Source organism: Lampris incognitus, chromosome 8 (assembly GCF_029633865.1).
Source record: "Lampris incognitus isolate fLamInc1 chromosome 8, fLamInc1.hap2, whole genome shotgun sequence".
Lineage (NCBI taxonomy): Eukaryota > Metazoa > Chordata > Actinopteri > Lampriformes > Lampridae > Lampris > Lampris incognitus.
The window spans coordinates 30,259,619-30,279,243 of NC_079218.1; the positions used below are offsets into that span (position 1 = coordinate 30,259,619).

Below are 19,625 nucleotides of genomic sequence, written 5' to 3' on the forward strand. Positions count from 1 at the left end.
TTTAGATGCAATGGCACATTCAGCCTAACTTGAGACCCTTCACTATTGCTTATAATAATCGCTGGTGTACTGAGTGATAAGTACATTGGTGGGAAATGTTAGTGTCACACAGGAAGTGATGTATTTTACATTATATCCTGTTACCCTTAGTAGATGTCAGAGGCCTGGTGGACGCTAGTGCTTGCTTGTCTAGTCATTTAAAATGTCATCTTTTTTAATGTCGTTATAAAGAACACGTTATTGTTGTATATTCCGTCTGTATTCTCAGCCTTCTTTGTAAATCAAAGATGACGGCAACAGAGAAAAAAAAGCATTTCTTCTGAAGTGATGCTGAGGACACTGCTCAGAGTGTTGTCCACAGCTGTGATGAGGTCTTCCTGGACTACTTTTGTAATTTCCAGGCTAAAGGTCCCCAGGCTTAGCTGCAGCATACCTGAGAAATCAGGGTTGGTTAAATCACTGTCACCTTTTCAGCTGGTTCTGATAGCTAACAGTAGACTGGGGAGGCTGAAGCCAATGCAGGGCTTTGTTCCCTTCACTAAGGTTTTGTTCCAGTTTGGCAAACCAGAATAATTCACTTTTCACAGCAAGTGTGCCAACAGCGTATGTGTATGTGTGCATGTTTGGGAGTGTGGGTGTGTGTTTTGATCTGTTTGTGGTTCTGCATTTACTCTCAATTTCCTGCTTGCATACATATGCGTGGACATATACGTACAAGTGTGTGTGTGTGTGTGTGTGTAGTCTATCACCCATTATTGTAATCTGTGTTGGTAAAGGACCAACTAGATTACAAGTTTCAAACAATCTGATAAGTCAAAACTTCATTTGAATTGCGCTGACAGATCTCTGCATTGTCAGCTGTGGCTTCAGGTGATACGTACGTTAGACCTTGTTGCAACCAGGGCACTAATATGTGAGGATCTTTGATATTTTCTTTACTTTTTATTATTTGGAGAGAACTTTTTCTTAAAGAACAAGTGTTTATAACTTATAACAGCCATGCAACCCTGTAGGGCATTCTTTACTGAGATACCGTGGGCTGTCGGTGTTTGGCTCACTCTAATGCCCACCTTCATCCACCATAATGACTTGGAATGACTGCATTTCAGTTGAGCTTCTCTAGTCCGAATACGCAAAGCGTGACATGAAATGATTGCTTCACATTGCAGCATGTAGCCCAACTTTGGTCATTTCAGTGTCATGTTGAGGTTATATGCTGCCATAACATCAGTCACTTTATCCATTGAGCTTCAGGAGCATAATGTTAAATCTATTCTCACAGATGTTGTAGCATGTATTTCCTTCTTGATCTCAGGCTGTCTGGAGGCTTTTCACTTTTTTCTATACTGTTTAGTTTACAGAATAAAATGTGGCTACACCTGACCTGAGATTGTATGTGGCGGCAAATTGGAGAAAAAAAATAGTTTCGCTGAATTTGACAAAGCAGGTCTAATCCTGTGGACCTGAGAGAGAGAGAGAGAGAGAGAGAGAGAGAGAGAGAGAGAGAGAGAGAGAGAGAGAGAGAGAGAGAGAGAGAGAGAGGGAGTACTGTAGTCATAACTAAAGCAGTATTATCACCGACAGTGATTGACAGGCATGAGTCAACAAATCTCTAACTCTGCCGTCCCCCACCTGTGTTTGTCCACTTGTGTGTATGTGTGTGTGTGTGTGTGGGTGTGTGTGTGTGGGTGTGTGTATGCATATGATTTTTTTCCCCTGTTTTTTTTCCATTTCTGCCTGTGCATGTATATGGGGCTTTTGTTATTGACATTAATCTACATTAGCCTATTTCTACATGTGTTTGTTTGTACCTGTGTGCATGTGCCTATGTGTATAATCCTGTCAATCTTTCCATCTATCTGTCCATCCTCCTGTCTGTCCATCCATGTGTTTTTTCGTCCGTGTGTCTCCAGGCTTGGCGGTACTCCAGAGGATCTTGGACACGGCGGCAGAGCAGAGCTGGCAGGTGACCTCAGTCAACCTTGACACGCTGACGGAGGCTGCCTTCATCAAACTACTAACTGACCTGGACTACAAGAAAGACTACAAAATCATCATCGACTGTGAGCTGGACAGGTTGAACTCCATTCTTAACCTGGTAAGAATTAAGGCACGCCAAACACTCCTAAGTCATGTGCAAGATCAGTCACACTATGAGAGAGAGGATGCTACAGTGTCTGATGGTGCTGGTTCAAAACCTTTGAATTTATTTCTCTCTGACAGTGTGTAGTGTCTGTGACCAGTAGACCGATGTTGCAGATGGATGAATCTGGTGAGGGAAGCCATTAGCGAATGGGTTTAGCCTCGCCTGGCCTGCTCTCTAGCTGTCTCCTTGGGGAGCCTTTGTTGTCTGCCAGTGGTTAAGAGCCTATTAGAGAGCATGCCAGGGTCCCAGCACAGGCTGATCTACTAGACACTTCTTCGGCAAACTCATCAAAACACTTCTGCTCTAATTGAACACAATATACCCTTTTACAGTTGCAGGGGGGGAGAGAATTTCACCAGATAAATCAGTCTTCCTTTGATTTATTTTGGATGTGTTTGTGTCTATTTGCCGGGTGGTTTCTGTCGTGTTACTTTGAAGTTGTGCATTGCAGAGAGCCACAGTTGTTCAAATGTTTCAGCTGTTAATTCAAGCGAAGGGATTCTGATGTGACTGTTCTGTTTTTCTGCTGAGAGTGCTGCTCTCCGGCAATGCTTTGATTTCGACTTTGCCGATTGGAAGGCTAGACAGTGAAACAGAGAGGGGGAGGCATTGAGAGAGTGATGGTGGAGAGGGAAATACAAAGAAGGGAAACAGGAGACAGAGAGAAACAGAAAAGAGATGGAGGGAGACTGAGAGAGGAGGACAGACAGAGGTAGCGATAGAGGCGGAGGGATAGGGAGACAAACAGGGACACTGCTAGACTTGACAGAGAAAGAGAGAGAGAGAAAGAGAGGGAGAAAGAGAGAAAGAGAGAGAGAGAGAGTTGCAGAGGAAATTCAGAAGAGAAGCAAAACAGTCTATCTGCTTTGCCCAGAAACCAGTTTTCTTTTCAAAGTACTGTTCCTCTCCAGAACTCCATTTGGCTCCTGGCATTTACCAATACACAAAATGTACGATGTTACTATATGCTCCCTGTGCCGTACTCCAAAGACGACATTGACTCTAAAGTCCAATTCAGATACCAAGCTAAAGTAACAGTCCATGTCCTGACCCAGTCTACTAACCTGTCAGTGTTTACCATAGTGGACATCAAGTCACACTGTTGTGAGTCTACTGGTCCATTTCACAGACAGCATCATTTACTGAGCTACATAAACCAGCTATTAGAAAGTGGACCCGTTTGTGCACGAGGTGAAGCTGCCGGTTTACTTCACAGAATAGAGTGACAACGTTTTTTAGTCTTTACCACACTGATCACTGTTTTGGTTTTCATTTATCATCCTTTAATTTTTGATGAATTTATTCTTGATGAATTTATACTGGTGTGGGCTCTTCCTAGTTTAGTTTAGTTTAGTTTAACTTAGTTCGGTTCCATGCAGTTAGTCTTAGCTCTGTATTATTTTACAATTTTATGTTATTATGAAAATAATTTTCATTTCATTTAAGTTTACAGGGTTATCTTTTGAATAGAGAAACCTCGGTTCAAGTCCAAAGAACGTTTATTCTGCTGAGGTGTCCTTGAGCAAGTATTAGTAGCTCCTACAAGTTCCTGAAATGTTTGTGGTGTGTGTGTGTGTGTGTGTGTGTGTGTGTGTGTGTGTGTGTGTGTGTGTGTGTATGTGTGTGTTTATGTGAGAGAAAGTAAGAGAGAGAGAGCCTGACCTTTGACCTCTGCATGCATGAACAGAAGCAAAAGAAGAGCCCCTACAGAAGTCAGTTAAGCATCACAATATTACGACTATTTGTTGAAAAGAGAGACAAGCTAATAGCATAAATGATAAGAATATTCCTAGATTATCAAAACCGTCCTTCAAGAGTCTCAGCTGGCCTTTTAATCCTACCCCCTTTCCCGTCACTCCCTTCCATCTTTCTTTACATCTGTTCTTCAATCCTACAATTTCTCCTCATTTCTCTCTCTCTCTCTCTCTCTCTCTCTCTCTCTCTCTCTCTCTCTCCACCTCTCCCTGGCCTGCACGTCTTCAATGCTGAGCAGTGTTAAAAGTTGCCAAACCAGCTGGGTTTGTGTGCGTTGTCAGCATCTAGCAGACTGTTTCTCATTAGGACTCTAATTGGACCTGTGATGTTGACAGGTGCCAAAATCTTCACAGCTCTCATCCTCCCCTCCTCCTTCCAGTCCTCCTTTTCATACGTTCTTCCATAGCTCAACATCTCCGGCTCCCCCTCAAAGCAACCAGAAAAAAGGGGAAAAGAGAGGAAGAATGAAAGAAGAGAAGAGGGAAGAAAACAAGACAGAGTGAGGATAGAGCGACAGGCAATGCAAGGATAGAAAGCGAAGAAGAGAGATGGAGAGGAAAAAAGGAGACAGACATGATCATGAAACGGTGACGGAGTGACCGAAACAAAGAGACAGACAAACAGGAAGACAGAGAGAGAGAGAGAGAGAGAGAGAGAGAGAGAGAGAGAGAGAGAGAGTGAGAGAGGAGAGAGACCAAGTTTTTGTTTGTATATATGCTACCCTTGTTATGTATTGACAACTTGGCAGTAAGTTAAACACCTTCCGTCCATCAAGTGGATGAACCACTTGAGCGTTTAGAAGAACATGAATCACAGGATCTAGTTGATTTGCAAAAGGTGTTTAACTTACTGCCAAGTTGTCAGTACATAACAAGGGCGGCATAGTGAAACAATAATGCTACGAATGGCATAAGATGTGTGCAGACGTTTTCTGATGGAAAAAGTTATCCTACAAAAAAATAGCCATTCTTTGTGCAATATGTCTTCACTTCCTGACTAAAGTCACATGGGAGGCTAACTTCCTGTGTTCTTAAAGGAACCACTACCTGTTGCAGAAAACAATTGAAATGACTTAGAAAAATGTCATTCACTAAACTACCGTAACCGAACACTCCCCGTCTGGCGTGATTAACCGCCACCACCCAACAGTCCCTAACACATTTATTATGGCTCCTTCGCAGGAGTGATGAGCCGGACTGTTGGGTAATGGGCCGCAGGAACACTTTAGTCCCATCCTTCCTAGAGACCTTGATCTCTCTACCTTGTGTACCCTGTTGTCTTTGCTGGGGAAGACTTGAGTAATCAGTTCCAAAAGCCAATCATTCCTCTTAAGTTGGTCGTCCTTCAGGAGCACAATGTGTTCAGGCTGAAGGTCGGGCTGGGAAGACTGCCACTTCTGCATGATTGTTCTGGAACGCCTTCTCAATGAAGGTGAGATAGTGCTGTTTCATCACTGGCTTCCCCTCAAGATTGCATCTCAGTGATGATAGTTGAGGACTACCCTCGACTACATCCTTTGTCTGCTGAAATACTGTGGAGCCTAACTGTTCAGCTTTTTCATTGCAGATAAGTTTCTCTGTAGAGCGCACCCTAGGATAATCGGGACACTGAAAATGGCTGTATCTCTCCTTCACATGGAAGATGTTTGGGCAGGGCTCAAAGATGGAGGGGCGTTCTTGTTCTGTTGTGCTGGTATAGAATGTATTCTCTGTGGCAGCCTTGTGATCACCTCCCAAGTAGACGTTACCAACTATCACCCATCCCAGGTCGAGTTTCTGGATATAGGGAGCATCACGAGGACCATTCACCTGCCTGGGCACTTTATGGACTGTAATTATGTCTCGCCCAAGGAGAAGCATGACGGGAGCATTTGGTTCGAGCTCTGGGATGAGGTGAGCCACTGACTTCAGGTGAGGGTGGTTAGATGCAGCGTTGGGTGTCGGAATCTCCAATCTGTTCTTAGGGATGTCATTGCATTCCAAGAAGCTTGGCAGGGGAAGACAGACTTTTCCATCTAGTGATTCAATTTGGTAGCCTAAGGCTCTTCTCCCCATGGTCTCTGTTACTCCAGAGCAGGTTCAGAGAGAATATGGAAAGGTGGGACCTTGGACATTGAGGGCATCGAAGAACTCAGAACAAGCTAAGGACCTATTGCTATGCTCATTGAGGATTGCGTAGACCTTCATCGCTCTATCACGATGGCCGGCAGGGTAGATCTTAATGAGGCAGCTCTTAGAGCACGATCTGTCACTCTCATCACCACTACAGACTTCGGTGCAGTGAGTTGTGACTTCTAAATATGGTGTAAGGTCTTGCTCCCCACCATGCTCTGTAGAGAGGCATGGCTCCTGCTGGTCCGTGGTGGAGGGCCGCGATATGCTTCTCACTCACTTCTCACCCACACTCAAGACATGTTGTTGTGGACTTACGGTTCTTAGCCTTGTATTGTGTAGAAATGCAACATTTAAAGCAAATTCCGTTCTCCTTCAGGAATGCTTTGCGTTCCTCTAAAGGCTTCTCACGGAAAGCCCGGCTCTTACTGAGTAGATTGTGCTTTTTATGAATGGGGCACTGACTATCGGTATCGTCATCTTTAAGATCATCTCTGTCTGAGGCAAGAGGAGCTGTAGGAAGTACATGTGTTTTGTGGACTGAGATTTTCCTCTGTCTGCTTAGACTCCATGGAGTCTTGTCTGCTTTTGGAGGAGCATCCGCTTGGCCAGTGAAGTTAAAGCTTGAATCGTTCCTTATTTTAGCCTGTTCTCTGATGAAGTCGAGAAAAACTTCAAGGGGGGCGGGGTGAGACATGGTGTTGTTGTTTGTAGCTGGATCCGTGATACAGCCAATTCTCTTGTAGGCTGAAGGGCAACTTTTGGACTAAAGGATTTATTCCCCGTGATGTATCGAGGCATTGAAGGCCTGGAAGGTCTCCATATGCCTTAGCTGCCTCCAGTTCCATGAGGAGACAGATTAACTCATGGAGTTTCGAATAATCTCTGTTGGAGATTTTTGGGAAGCTATCGATATGTCGGAAAAGTGCATCTTCGATTACTTTGGGGGCCTCGTAACATGCATCCAGTCTATCCCATATCATCCCAAGTCCTCTATCTGGGAAGTTAACATGGACTGCCCTGATCCATTTGGCATACTCACCTGACTCTTTCCCCAGCCACTTGACAAGCATATCCATCTCCTCACTGGATGTCAAATCTAGGCCACTGACCGCATTCCAAAAGGACCGTTTCCAGGCTCTGTAGCTATGTGGTTGGTCATTGAAATGGATCAAACGTGGTGGCCAGCTCACGGAGAGCGAAATATCTGATGAAGTCAATCATGCTAGATTGGTCACAGTAAGGGTAGTGAGGTGTTTGACTGGGCACAGAAGAAGGTGGGGGACTGTGGTCTCTGGACCTTGTTCTGTATGTGCGATGATAAACTTGCATGTTTCTTGAGTAGAGAGGCATATCTGCACCGAGCTGTGGCTGCTGAACTGTTACTCTGTTTGGTGCTGTAGAGCAAAGTTCAGCGTCGGCTTGGCTACTCTCTGCCTTGAGGTGTGGGTTTTAGATAGAGAATGCTGACACTGGCTCTGTGTGTAGCCGCCTGATCTCATCTTGAGAGGGTAGATGCAGTGCTCGTGCTAACTGTATTTTATTTTGCTCTTTGGCCTGTTCAGCGATGTATTCTCTGGTACGCTCTACAGGGTCAAGGGGGGTTGCTTCGAGTTGAAGCTTGCAGCTACTTGAATCACTGCCTTCAACGGCTGCCTCTAAGGCTTCTGCTTCAGCCACAGCTGCGACCATTTCTCTCTCTAACGCCAACATATCCATTGTTTCCTCTAATTGTGCTTTTTCTACTTTTAGTGCCATTTCCTTCTTTGCATAAGGTAGGCAGGCCTTGGCTGCCTTTGCTTTAGCATGAGCCATGGTGGCAGCAGCCCCAGTGGATGAACCACTGGAGCGTTTAGAAGAACATGAAGCACAGGATCTAGTTGATTTGCAAAAGGTGTTTAACTTACTGCCAAGTTGTCAGTACATAACAAGGGCGGCATAGTGAAACTATGATGCTATGAATGGCATAAGATGTGTGCAGACATTTGCTGATGGAAAAAAGTTATCCTAAAAAAATAGCCATTCTTTGTGCAATGCGTCTTCACTTCCTCACTAAAGTCACATGGGAGGCTAACTTCCTGTGTTTCTTAAAGGAACCACTACCTGTCGCAGAAAACAATTGAAATGACTTAGAAAAATGTCATTCACTAAACTACCGTAACAGAACAGTATATTTATGTATGCAGTGATATATTAATATGACATACATATACTTATCATCTCTTCACATCTGCCTTGTTCAGCCCAGCTCTCTCTCTCATCTCCTCTTCATCTTCCTGCTCCTCTTTTGTGCTCCTATTCATTTTTCATACTTAATTTTCCTCCTTTACCCTTCCTCTTACTCACTTATTAACAACACTCTCTTCATTTCTGCTCCTGTTCTCCTTCACAGCTTTTCACCTCTTCCTCATCCACCCATTTACTTTCTCTCTATCCTCTCTTCTCCTCCTCTCTCCCTCCGATATCTATGTCTCTCTCTCTCTCTCCCTGAATATGGAAGATGAGCAATTAATTCATCAAAGAAGACCAAAGCCTTCCAATTAGCAGCTGTTTGGAAGGATACACACACACACACACACACACACACACACACACACACACACACACACACACACACACACACACACACACACACATCCCCTTTCTCTCTCTCTCTCTCTCTCTCTCTCTCTCTCTCAAATTCAAATTTAAATTCAAATGGCGTTATTGTCATGACGCAACACTACATATTGCCAAAGCAAGCATTTAAACATTGAAAATCTAAACAATTAGAAAACATATCATAGCAAATACATATATGACAGCAAAAGAAACATAGTACATACAGTAAAGGAACATAGTACAAAACAAATAAACTCATCAAATATAACAGCAACAACTTTCATCTCAACTCTTTCTCTCTCTGAGTGGATGGGAGCGTGACTGAGCGAGCAGAGCATGCGAGTGTTTGTTGCGATCTCTACGGTGTGAGTGACTTTCAAACTTTTTTCTATCGTTGTCTTTTTTGTAAATGTTGTAAATACTGTGTAATGTAGGGTTTGTTTGTTTTTTTTGTGTGTATATAGGGAGTTTTTAGGGGTTTGTGTATGTGTTTGTAGTTGGCCAGTGTTTGCTGGTCGGCGTGCTAGTCACGGGCATGGATCTGTCTAAACTGACCTGGAAGCACAGCATTAAGATTGTGCCGGCTTTCCCTTGTTCAGTGGAGGAGTGCTCTCTGGCCATGCAGCAGCATGTGGGTTACAACCATGGCCGGATTAACCCACCAGGGGGCCCGTCCATTGCCCCCCCCCACCCCGTCAGATAGGTTACACAAACAATACTAAACATTGTTAAATGTAAAACTAATGCAAATAACTAATATGGTAGTCGACGTTATGCCGATCTGCATGGGATTCGGATGGCGACTACAAAGTACAACACAGTTTTGAATCACAAAACAAACAGAGATGAGAATAGCAGCTCACAACATCAATAGAGACTTTGTAGCTTGGGGCCCTGCATCAGTAGAGACTGTAGCTTGGGGTCACCGCATCAATAGAGACTAGCTTGGGCCCTATATCGCGATGCAGCGTTTTAAGAAACGTCCCTTGTATGGTCGGCAGTGGGGTAGCGGTCTAAGCCTCGGCTTTGTGTCGATGCAGTTGCCCACTGGGGACTGGGGTTCGCGCCCCGGCCTCGTCAGAGCCGACTATGGCCGGACTCGACGAAGCAGCAATAATTGGCAGCACTGTCTTCAGGAGGGGGGCGGAGTCGGCTTGTGTTTGTCACATGAATGCGTCTCTGTGTGTGTTGGAAAAAGCAGTGGTTCGGGCCTGGATTCACCTTGTCACGAAAGTGGCGAGGCGTCTCCTTCAAGACTGCCGGCCGGAGAGATGCAGTGGCGAACACATACAGTACGAGGGTGGGTGTTTGAACTAAAGTAGGGATCAATTGGCCACTGAATTGGAAGAAAAAGGGAAAAATCAGAAATACATTTGAAAAAAAAAACCCGAACAAACGTCCCTTGTAGGGTATGATTGGGGATCCCTACTATACACAAACACAATACCCCTGACCTTTTGGGGCCCCTCGTGGCCCGGGGCACTCGCCCGGCATGCCCGGTCCGTAATCCAGCCTTCGTTACAACAGTGTTAAGTCTGCTGCCCAGATGAACAACGCAGTGGTCATATTTGTAGACAGCGTTGAAAAGGCGAACGCGGTGGTGGAGAACGAGATTGTGGTGAACGATACGTTCGTATCTCTTCTGCCTCTCACCACACCAGAGAATTGAGTGACTTTGACAAATATTCCTCCCTTCATTAGAGATGAAGTGTTGACATAGGAGTTATCGCAACATGGAAAAATTGTCTTCCAATTAAGGAAAGTTTTCTCAGGCTGCAAGTCTCCTCATTTAAAACATGTAGTGTCACACAGAAGGCAACTACACGTGTTCCTGAACAACAGGAGTGAGGAGCTGAACCTTCAAACTAAGAGTGGATGACTTTGATTATGTTATTTTTGTAACATCCAACAATATGAGATGTTTTAATTGTGGTAGAGAGGGGTATCTCATCAGAGCATGTCCAGAAAAAAAAACAAAAAACTCTACTACATCAGGACAGAGTGGTTCTAACAAGGCACCTGCTGGAAGAGGGGAAACTGGGCAACAGAACCAGAATGAGACGGGGACAATGAGACAAGACAACCAGGAAAGTGTGGTGGGACAGGAGGAGGAAGGCAAAGTACAGCAAGACAGTCAGGTGAGTGAGGGAGGACAGGAGGAGAAAGGCGAAGTACAACAAGACAGTCAGGTGGGTGAGGAAGAAAGAACTGGCAACAGGACAGTCAGGTGGGTGAGAAAGGACAGGAGGGGGAAGGTGAGGGACAGGTGGCTGCAAAATGAAAGGAAGACTGTGTAAGTGAATGTGCTGCAGAGGATGTAGTGTTGAGAGGAAGTGAAAGTGAGATGAAAGATGAGGCCCTAAGAGTGACACAACTGAAAAGGAAATCTAAACGTAAAAGTGGAAATTCCCAGGCAAAGAAAGGGATAGCAAGTAAGACCAGAGGAAAGAGAAAAGCAAAACAGATAGATACAGAGTCTGGATCCAGTATGGAGGAGGACTCTGCTGCTGATAGGGAGGGTGAATCTTCTGACTGTGATGTGGCTGCTAGCCGTAGAACCAAAGAGAGATTATAATTGTACCAAAAATGATTGTATTGACTGAAATTATTTAGAACCTCATAGTGCATCACAGCGTGCACTGAGACAACTACTGGAAACACAGGATTTAGTAGATGTGTGGAAAAGGATGAATGGTGATAAAAGACAATATACTTGGTCTCACACTAGAGAGAATTTAATATCCTTAGCTAGGTTAGACCGGTTTTATTGTTTTAAACATAATTTTAACATTTTTAAATGGTGAGGAATGGTACCTGTTGGTTTTACTGATCACTATCAGGTGGCCTGTAATGTCTTAATCCCTAATTTAAAAACTAAAAGTGCATATTGACGTTTTAACACAGCGTTATTTTATGATGCTAATTTTAAGGATGTGTTTAAAAAGAATTTTGGAGAGATTTTAAGAGCAGAAAAGATGATTTTACATCTTTAAGACAGTGGTGGGATTGTGTGAAAGTAGAGATAAACAACTCTGTCAGCAGTACACTCTCAGTGTCACATGGGACATTATCAGATCTATGTGAGATCTAGAGACTGAAATTGTGGAACTGCAGTGTTTAGCAGAATCCACCGGATATAGAGATCATATTGAAGATCTCAAGTCTAAAAAGATCTGCTCTTGCAGACCTACTAGGCACTAAGGCTCAGGGGGCACTTGTCCGGTCACGTTTTCAGAGTGCAGTGCTGATGGGTGCACCGTTCAAGTTTTTCTTTGGCTTGGAGAAGAAGAATGGGCAAAGCAAGTTTATTATGCTCTGCATTGTGCTACAGAACAGGAACTAAGAGACTTTATTGAATACAGGGGTGAGCAGTGTGTTTTCACTCTTAGCTTTACAGCAGTGAGTATGGAGAAGACAAAGAACTGTTTAGATACTTCGGTAAAAATTTCCCCAAAGTCCTGGAAGAAATCAATGCTGAGTTGGGAGAACCACTGGTTCTGCAAGAACTTTTTCACAGCCCTGCAGGGCATGGAAGGGTGAAAGGCCCCTGGCATTGGTGGGATTCCAGTGGAGTTTTATAAAAGAGTTTTGGAAGAAGATGGGTGGAGATCTTTTAACAGTTTTTGATGAGAATTTTAAAGACATGTCGCTACTGCTAAGCTGCAGGAGAGTGGTAATTACTCTCTTACCAAAGAAAGGAGCTCTACAGGAGATTAAAAACTGGCGTCCCATGTCTCTTCTCTGTACAGATTATAAAATACTTTCCAAAGCACTGGCAAACAGACTGAGAGAGGTGATGGACTCAGTAATTCACCAAGATCAGACGTATCAGAATGGCCTGGTAGGGCCATTCTGGACACTAAGTCCTTAATTTAAAATATCTTGGAAATCTCTAGTCCTTTAGGCTTTGACACTGGCTTCATTTCTCTGGACCAGAAACAAGCTTTTGACCTGGTTGAGCACCGTTAACTCTGGAAGACTTTGGAGAATTTTGGTCTCAGCCCAGACCTTTTAGCTATGATCAAGGTTTTGTACTAGAACATTGAGAGTGTACTGAAAATTAATGGAGGTCTAAGTGCCTCTTTTAAAGTGTGTAGGGGGGTGAGACAGGGCTGTTCACTCTCAGGGATGTTGTATTCTTTGTCTATTGAACCCATGTTATGTAAAGTAAGGAGTATTATTGAAGGTCTGTTTTTAAAGGATTTTAACAAAAGACATATTTTATCAGTTTATGCAGATGATATCATTATTTTTGTCAAGAACCTGGAAGAGATAAAAAAAACTGGAGGGAATTGTTAAGATTTTGGAGCCATATCAGCTGCAAAGGTCAATTGGAAAAAGAGTGAAGCATTGGCAGTGGGGAGTTGGAGGAGGGGGCTACCCACTCTGCCAGGGTAGTTGACATGGAAAAAGGATGGTTTCAAATAGCTGGGGATGTACCTTGGCAATGAGATCATAGTCCAGAAGAACTGGGTGGGTGTGGTAGAGAGAATAGAAGGAAGGTTAAACAAATGGAAATGGCTGAAGCCACAAATGTCTGTTAGAGGCAGGGCACTAGTCATTAACAACCTGATAGCTTCTGCTTTGTGGCATAGGTTGGCCTGCATGGAGCCACCTAAAAGCCTAACACAAAAAATACAAGCCATCTTGGTGGATTTTTTTTCTGGGAGAAGTTACATTGGGTGCCCCAGTGTGTGTTGTTCTTACCAAAAGAGGAGGGCCGACAAGGTCTAATACATATAGAAAGCAGAAAAGCTACTCTCAGATTACAGTTTGTACAGAGGTATCTTACAGGTCTAAAATATGTTGTTTGGAGAGATTTGACAAGCAGTATCTTGAGGAGGACAGCTGGTTTGGGTTTAGACACTGCATTGTTTTTAAAAGATTTAAGTTTTTTGAAACTACGTGAATTACTTCCTTTTTATCAAGCACTTTTTAAAACATGGAATTTATTTAAATGGAAGAGACTGGAGCCCACAAGCTCTTTGCACTGGCTATTGGAAGAACCTCTTATGAATGGGGCCAGAATGGATGTTCAGGACAGCACAATACCAGGTCTCACCAGCATGCTATGCACCACTGGAGTGGTCACTCTGAGGAGAATAGAGGACGTAGCTGGTCCTGGACTGACTGACACCCAGGCTGTGGCTTCTCTTCTCGGGCAGAGATCTATATGTGGATTGAGAGACTGATGGAGGAGCAGTTAATGATGCTGCAGGAGTACAGTGGTGGAGTGGACACTCCTGATGATAATGATCCTTTTCTCCCGAGCTGTTTTTTTTTTTTTTTCAGAATCTGGATGGATTCTCAGAACCCCTATTAAATCTAATGGGCTGCAAATATGTGAACTTGTACACAGTTAAAGGAAAAACTGTATATAATTGTTGCGTGAAAGCTCTGAACAAATGTAAACTGGGTGGGAGAGTTGACACAGTGTGGAGACAAGAACTAGATGTGGGCAGTGGGGTGAAACCAGTATGGAGGGTTTTATATAAACCACCTCTAAAGAAAAGGGCTGGTGATTTACAATGGAGAATTCTCCATCGTGCCATTGCAGTGAATAGTTTTATCTCTGTGATCAACCCCACAGTTTCAAGTAAATGTCCATTTTGTGGCAAAGTGGAAACTGTTTTTCATTGTTTTTACAGATGCAAAAGACTCTGCAACCTTTTTAATGCATGGAAGTATGTTTTTGTACTGCTTGGTGAGTGGTGGTCTAAGACAGTCTTCATTTTAGGAGTTGGCTACAAAAAAATCTGATGCCTCCAAGTGGCAGATATTAAATCTGGTAGTAGGGGAGGCCAAACTGTCCATCTACAGTAGCAGGAAGAAAAGAGTGGAGAACAGGACAGGCAGGAAGTACTTACTGTTTTCATCTCATTGGTGAAAGCCAGAGTCTGGGTTGATTTTAGATTCTTTAAAGGAATGAGTAACATGGGTGATTTTATCAAAAAAATTGTGCTATAATGATGCAATATGTTCTGTGGCAGGTGAAGACTTAATATTTAATACAATTTTTAAGTAAGTGATGAAATTGTCTTTTTAACCGTGCTGTACAGTAATTTGTTTTGTCATGGAAAAAAAAAGCTTGGATTTTTGTCAATCAAAAATCTCTCTCTCTCTCTCTCTCTCACCCACTCTCTCTGTGTGCATGCTGGAAGTCAGTGTGCGAGTAAGTGTGTTTGGTGAGTGCAACCTGCTGTTAGTAAGTTCGATGTATTTATCCAATTTATAGTAGGTTTTTTTTGTGTCTTTAGGGCTGATGGTTTCAGATGTTTTTTTTGGGGGGGGGTTGTCATGGGCTACATTTGCTGTGGTCTGTGTGTTTTGTTTGTCATTTCTTTTTCTTTTTTTTGGTGTGAGAGAGATGGCATCCTCAGATGCTTACTCCCTCTATCTGACATGGAGTGTGGGTTCAGCCTGATCCATCTGTCCCGATACAGGCGGTTCTAGCTGTGGGAGACCGTGTGGGACATGCCAACCTGTCCTATGCCTCCAGGAGGAACAAAGGTGTGATTGTTTTCCTGAAAGAGGAACGTTTCGTGGCTGAGTTAATAGAGAGCGGCATCTCTCTCAATGGCGTCTATCTGCAGGTTTCCCCACTCGTCGTGCCTTCAACCCAGGTCACCGTCTCTGGTGTTGCTCTGTTCATTTCCAGTGAGGTGTTGAAGTGGGAGCTGCAGCACTTTGGGAAGCTGGCGAGCAGTTTTAGGACTGTGGGGTTAGGCTGTATGAACGATAAGCTGAAACATGTCCAAGCCCTTTGGTGACAGGTTTTCATGTATCTGAATTGTCTGTCACAGACACTGGAGGTTTCCTTCAGAGTGAAACATGGAGAGGGACATTACATAGTGTACACCAGCACAGGCAGCATTAAATGCTTTGAGTGTGGGGATGTGGGGCACTAGCGGAACACTTTCCCTCACAGGCCAGCCGAGGGACACCCTTAGCCAGGGGGTATGGCCCAGCCGAGGAGCACACTAACACCAGTGCTCCACCAGATGAGGAGCAAACAGATGCCACTGCTCCTTGGGGAGGCAGCGCCCCGCCAACTGAGCCCAAGGCAGGAGAAGGATACAGTGCGCAGGCAGACAATCAGGCGAGGGAACAGCGAGTTGATTCAGGCAGTGAAGATGTAATTGATGTCAGCTCAGCTGCCCTGAGTGTCAGAACAGAAGAAAGGAAAGGAGCAGAGGAAACACCGGCAGGAGAAAGCAGCTGAAAAGGGCCAGCAGCTGGACCTGACCAATGTCAGGCTGGTGGTGCAAGGGAGAGAGTGGGTGAGCTGACCTGACCAAAGTCAGGCTGGTGGTGCAAGGAAGAGAATGGGTGAGCCGTGGGTTATGGAGAGTGTTGCTGGTGAGGATTAGGTGGAGGAAATAGGGTATGACACTGACTGACTGTATCTCTGTTACAGACTCACAGTCACAGAGTGGAGATCTGTACACACTAGAGTAAATTAATGGTTTCTTAGATGACACCTTCGGAAAGTCTGTGAAAGTATCTGAGCATTTTCCATATACAGGAAAATTAATTAAAAGTGTGTTGACTTTGCAGAAAGTAGTTGGTTTTGATTTGTTAGATGAAAAAAAAAGTTTCCATTTGAAAAAACATATAACAGATCACAGAAAGATGTTTAAGACCAATAAAGGAAAATTTTCAAAAGGTTAAAGACTAAATAAGTAAGGTCATGATGAATGTGTTGCACTGAGTGATCTTCTTCTTACTGTTTCCTCTGTTTATATCATCTCTTTCTCTCAGTCTTATATGCAAAGGGGGAAGGATGGCTCCTCCTCTCAAACTGCTGCTATGCCAGTCAAGGCAGCTCTCCTGAATCCCACAGCAACCAACAGAACTGACTTGATCACGTGCCGACTTGACCCCAAATTTAGACTCCAACAAAGGGGATACCAAACATATACTACCAATACTGTTGCAAAGAAGGCCTTCATCACAGAGATGCCTTCGTCCTCAGGGGAAGAAGATTGGCCACAGAGGCGCAGATGCCTCAGGAGAGACCACCTACAGGAGGACCACATCCTCCGCCCTGAAAGGTGCCATCCAGCTTGGTATAGGTTACACAGTGGTTAACCTGAGCTCCAAGCCAGAGAGACGTGTTGATGCAGGACTTCTACGTGGTAGAGAGTATCTTCTTCCCCAGCAAGGGCAGCAATTTTTCAAGCGAATTTCTGCTTCCGGTGTGGGAAGATGGCTGCACAAATTCGCGCTTGCAGCGGCCTCACCCTTTGCCAGTGTCAGAAGATGGCGTTGTGAGTTCACATTCGTGGCAGCCTCACCCAATACTGTCCATGCAGTGTCTTTGTCCATGTCTAAGTTTTGTCTTCGTTTGGTGGCTGGGAGAGCAGGGCAGGCTAAGCTAACTGCTAGCCCATGCAGACCGGCAATTCCGACAGTCATCCTGGCTGGCGTTCATTCCCTTGGACAGTGGTTTTTTGTTTAGTTTAGATGTGTTCATTTGGATATGCGTGTTCTTGTAGTTTTTGGATGCATTTTTGTCTTTGTGTTGTACTGCTGTGGGCTGGGGGAAATGGCATTTCATTTCATTCCATGTATGCAAGTGCATAAAGTGAAATTACAAAGTGTTCCTTCCTAATTCCCGATTTGAACCCAGCCCACCATTTCCCAGAATTTCACTTCAAAACCTATGCTCTTGTGGATTTACGCTATTTCCGAGAACTGTTCGGCATCAGATTGGATTACTACCTGTACTCGCTGTGTAATGAGCCTCTGATCCAACTATCCAACCCGGGAGCAAGCGGTTCAGTTTTCTATCTAACCAAGGATGATGAGTTCATCATCAAGACTGGCATGCATAAGGAGGCTGAGTTTCTACAGAAATTGCTGCGCGGATACTATGTGTGTGAAAGGTTGGAGCCTACAGCTTCCTTGCACTGGCTGCTGGAGGAGCCCCTGATTCATGGAGCCAGGTTGGATGTCCAAGATCAGCACACTCCAGGAATTTCCCAGAAACTGGTTTCCACCAGGAACATCACCCTACAGTGCATAGTGGCTGCAGCAGGATCAGGACTCAACAACACCGAGACGGTAGCCCAGCTGCTCAACATGAGGTCTACACGCCACACAAGAGACATTTTAAACCCATGAATTAAAATTTATCTGAACAGGAGCTGAAGATGCTGAGAGACTACCACAGGGGAGCAGAGCATCCAAACAGAAATTACCCTTTTCCAGAACTTGGTTTTAATCCTGTTTTAGTTGGGTTTTAAGAGACATTGGCTGCTTTTTAGAACAAACAATGCAATAGACCTTTATATGGTAAAAGATAAAGCACTTTACATTCAGTATGTAAAAGCTTTTAACAAAAAGAGCTTAAAGGGAAAGCAGGACAGTGTGGAGAGAATATCTGCGGACAGAAGATGATGTATTGCCAGTTTAGAAAGATTTATATGGAATTCCTTTAAATATGAGAGTGCACGATCCCCAAAGGAGGCTACTTTATGGTAGTCTTGTGGTAAATGCTTTACAAATATTTTAAATCCCACAATCCCAAAAGAATGTCCTTTTTGGGGCACTTGGGTAGTGTAGCGGTTTATTCCGTTGCCTACCAACATGAGGATCTGGCTTGGTCGGGTGTCCCTAGAGACACAATTGGCTGTGTCTGCGGGTGGGAAGCCGGATGTGGGTATATGTCCTGGTTGCTGCACTAGCGCCTCCTCTGGTTGGTCGGGGTGCCTGTTCAGGGGGTGGGGGGGACTGGGGGGAATAGCATGATCCTCCCACATGCTATGTCCCCCTGGCGAAACTCCTCACTGTCAGGTGAAAAGAAGTGGCTGGCAACTCCACATGTATTGGAGGAGACATGTGGTAGTCTCCAGCTCTCCCTGGCTCTTCAGACGGAGTGGAGCAGTGACCGGGATAGCTTGGAAGAGTGGGGTAATTGGTCGGGTACAACTAGGGAGAAAAAGAGGAAAAATCAAAAAGTGTCCTTTTTGTAACATGTTTGAAGCTATTTTTCATGCTTACATTGAATGCTAATTACTCAAACCTTTGTTTGCCATTGCAGAATATTTATTTGTGTTTTTTTGGAGAAGTATGGACTCGCATTGGTTTTACTTATGGTTCCAGGTGCAAAAGTAATATGGAAAAACAAAGTGGCAATTGCCAACTTTATACAGGGGACAGCTAAACTGGCCATAAACAAGATTAGGTAGAGGATGTTGGAGAGAGGGCCAGGACCTGGGAGCAGACATCCTGTTTGCTGCTCTGGCCAAGGCTTGGATCTGGGTGGACTGTAGATTCCAAACAAACTGATGAAAAGTACGGAAGGGTTCATCTAACAGTGGTGCTATGTAATCTACTTTATGACAGGGGAAAACCTCTCCTTTAGCCCCATCTTTAATTAGTTGACAGGAGCGCAGTTGGGTTCATTTTTCTCACTTGTATTGGTATATTTTATGTGTACTTCATGTGGTCACAAACATGTCCTGAAAATGTTAATAAAGGTCTTTAAAATCCAAAGACATCTCTCTCTCTCTCTCTTCTCTCTATCTCTCTATTCTCCCCCCCGTCCCAGGCCAGGGATGAGTGGGCTGCCAAGGCAGGCCTATAATAGCTGTTTTTTTAATCATCATTAGAAGTATTGACAAAGACTTAATAACCAAATAATTAACTTCAGTTTTGCTCTCTCTGTGTCTCTCACTTTCTCCCTCCTATTCTTGGTCTGTCTATCTTTCACACCCTCAGATTGCAGCTCAGAGAAGAAACTTAAAGAACTACCACTATATTCTGGCAAATCTGGTAAGTTAGTCTCTCTGTCTCTCTATCCGTCTGCCTTTTTTTCTTTCTGCACTGTTCTGTATGCAATACATTTAGACGTATTAGAAGCAAATCAGCATAAACATACTAATGAATAAATATTTGTGGAGGTTTGTGTGTGTGTGTGTGTGTGTGTGTGTGTGTGTGTGTGTGTGTGTGTGTGTCTAATAACGGACGTATGCATAATCATATACCTCTGTGTGCATCTGTGTTGT

The 19,625-nt window shown here is 44.1% G+C and overlaps 1 protein-coding gene across 4 annotated transcripts in view; it reads left to right on the forward strand.

Annotated features, from left to right (window-relative positions):
* LOC130116794 (glutamate receptor 1-like) overlaps positions 1–19,625 on the forward strand; it is a 134,023-nt gene that overhangs the window by 57,561 nt on the left and 56,837 nt on the right. For all 4 annotated transcript variants that reach the window (XM_056284847.1, XM_056284849.1, XM_056284848.1 and 1 more), the window contains exons 4-5: positions 1,914–2,098; positions 19,339–19,392. In XM_056284847.1, coding sequence (XP_056140822.1) covers positions 1,914–2,098; positions 19,339–19,392 — 239 coding nt within the window. The remainder of the gene's footprint in view (positions 1–1,913; positions 2,099–19,338; positions 19,393–19,625) is intronic.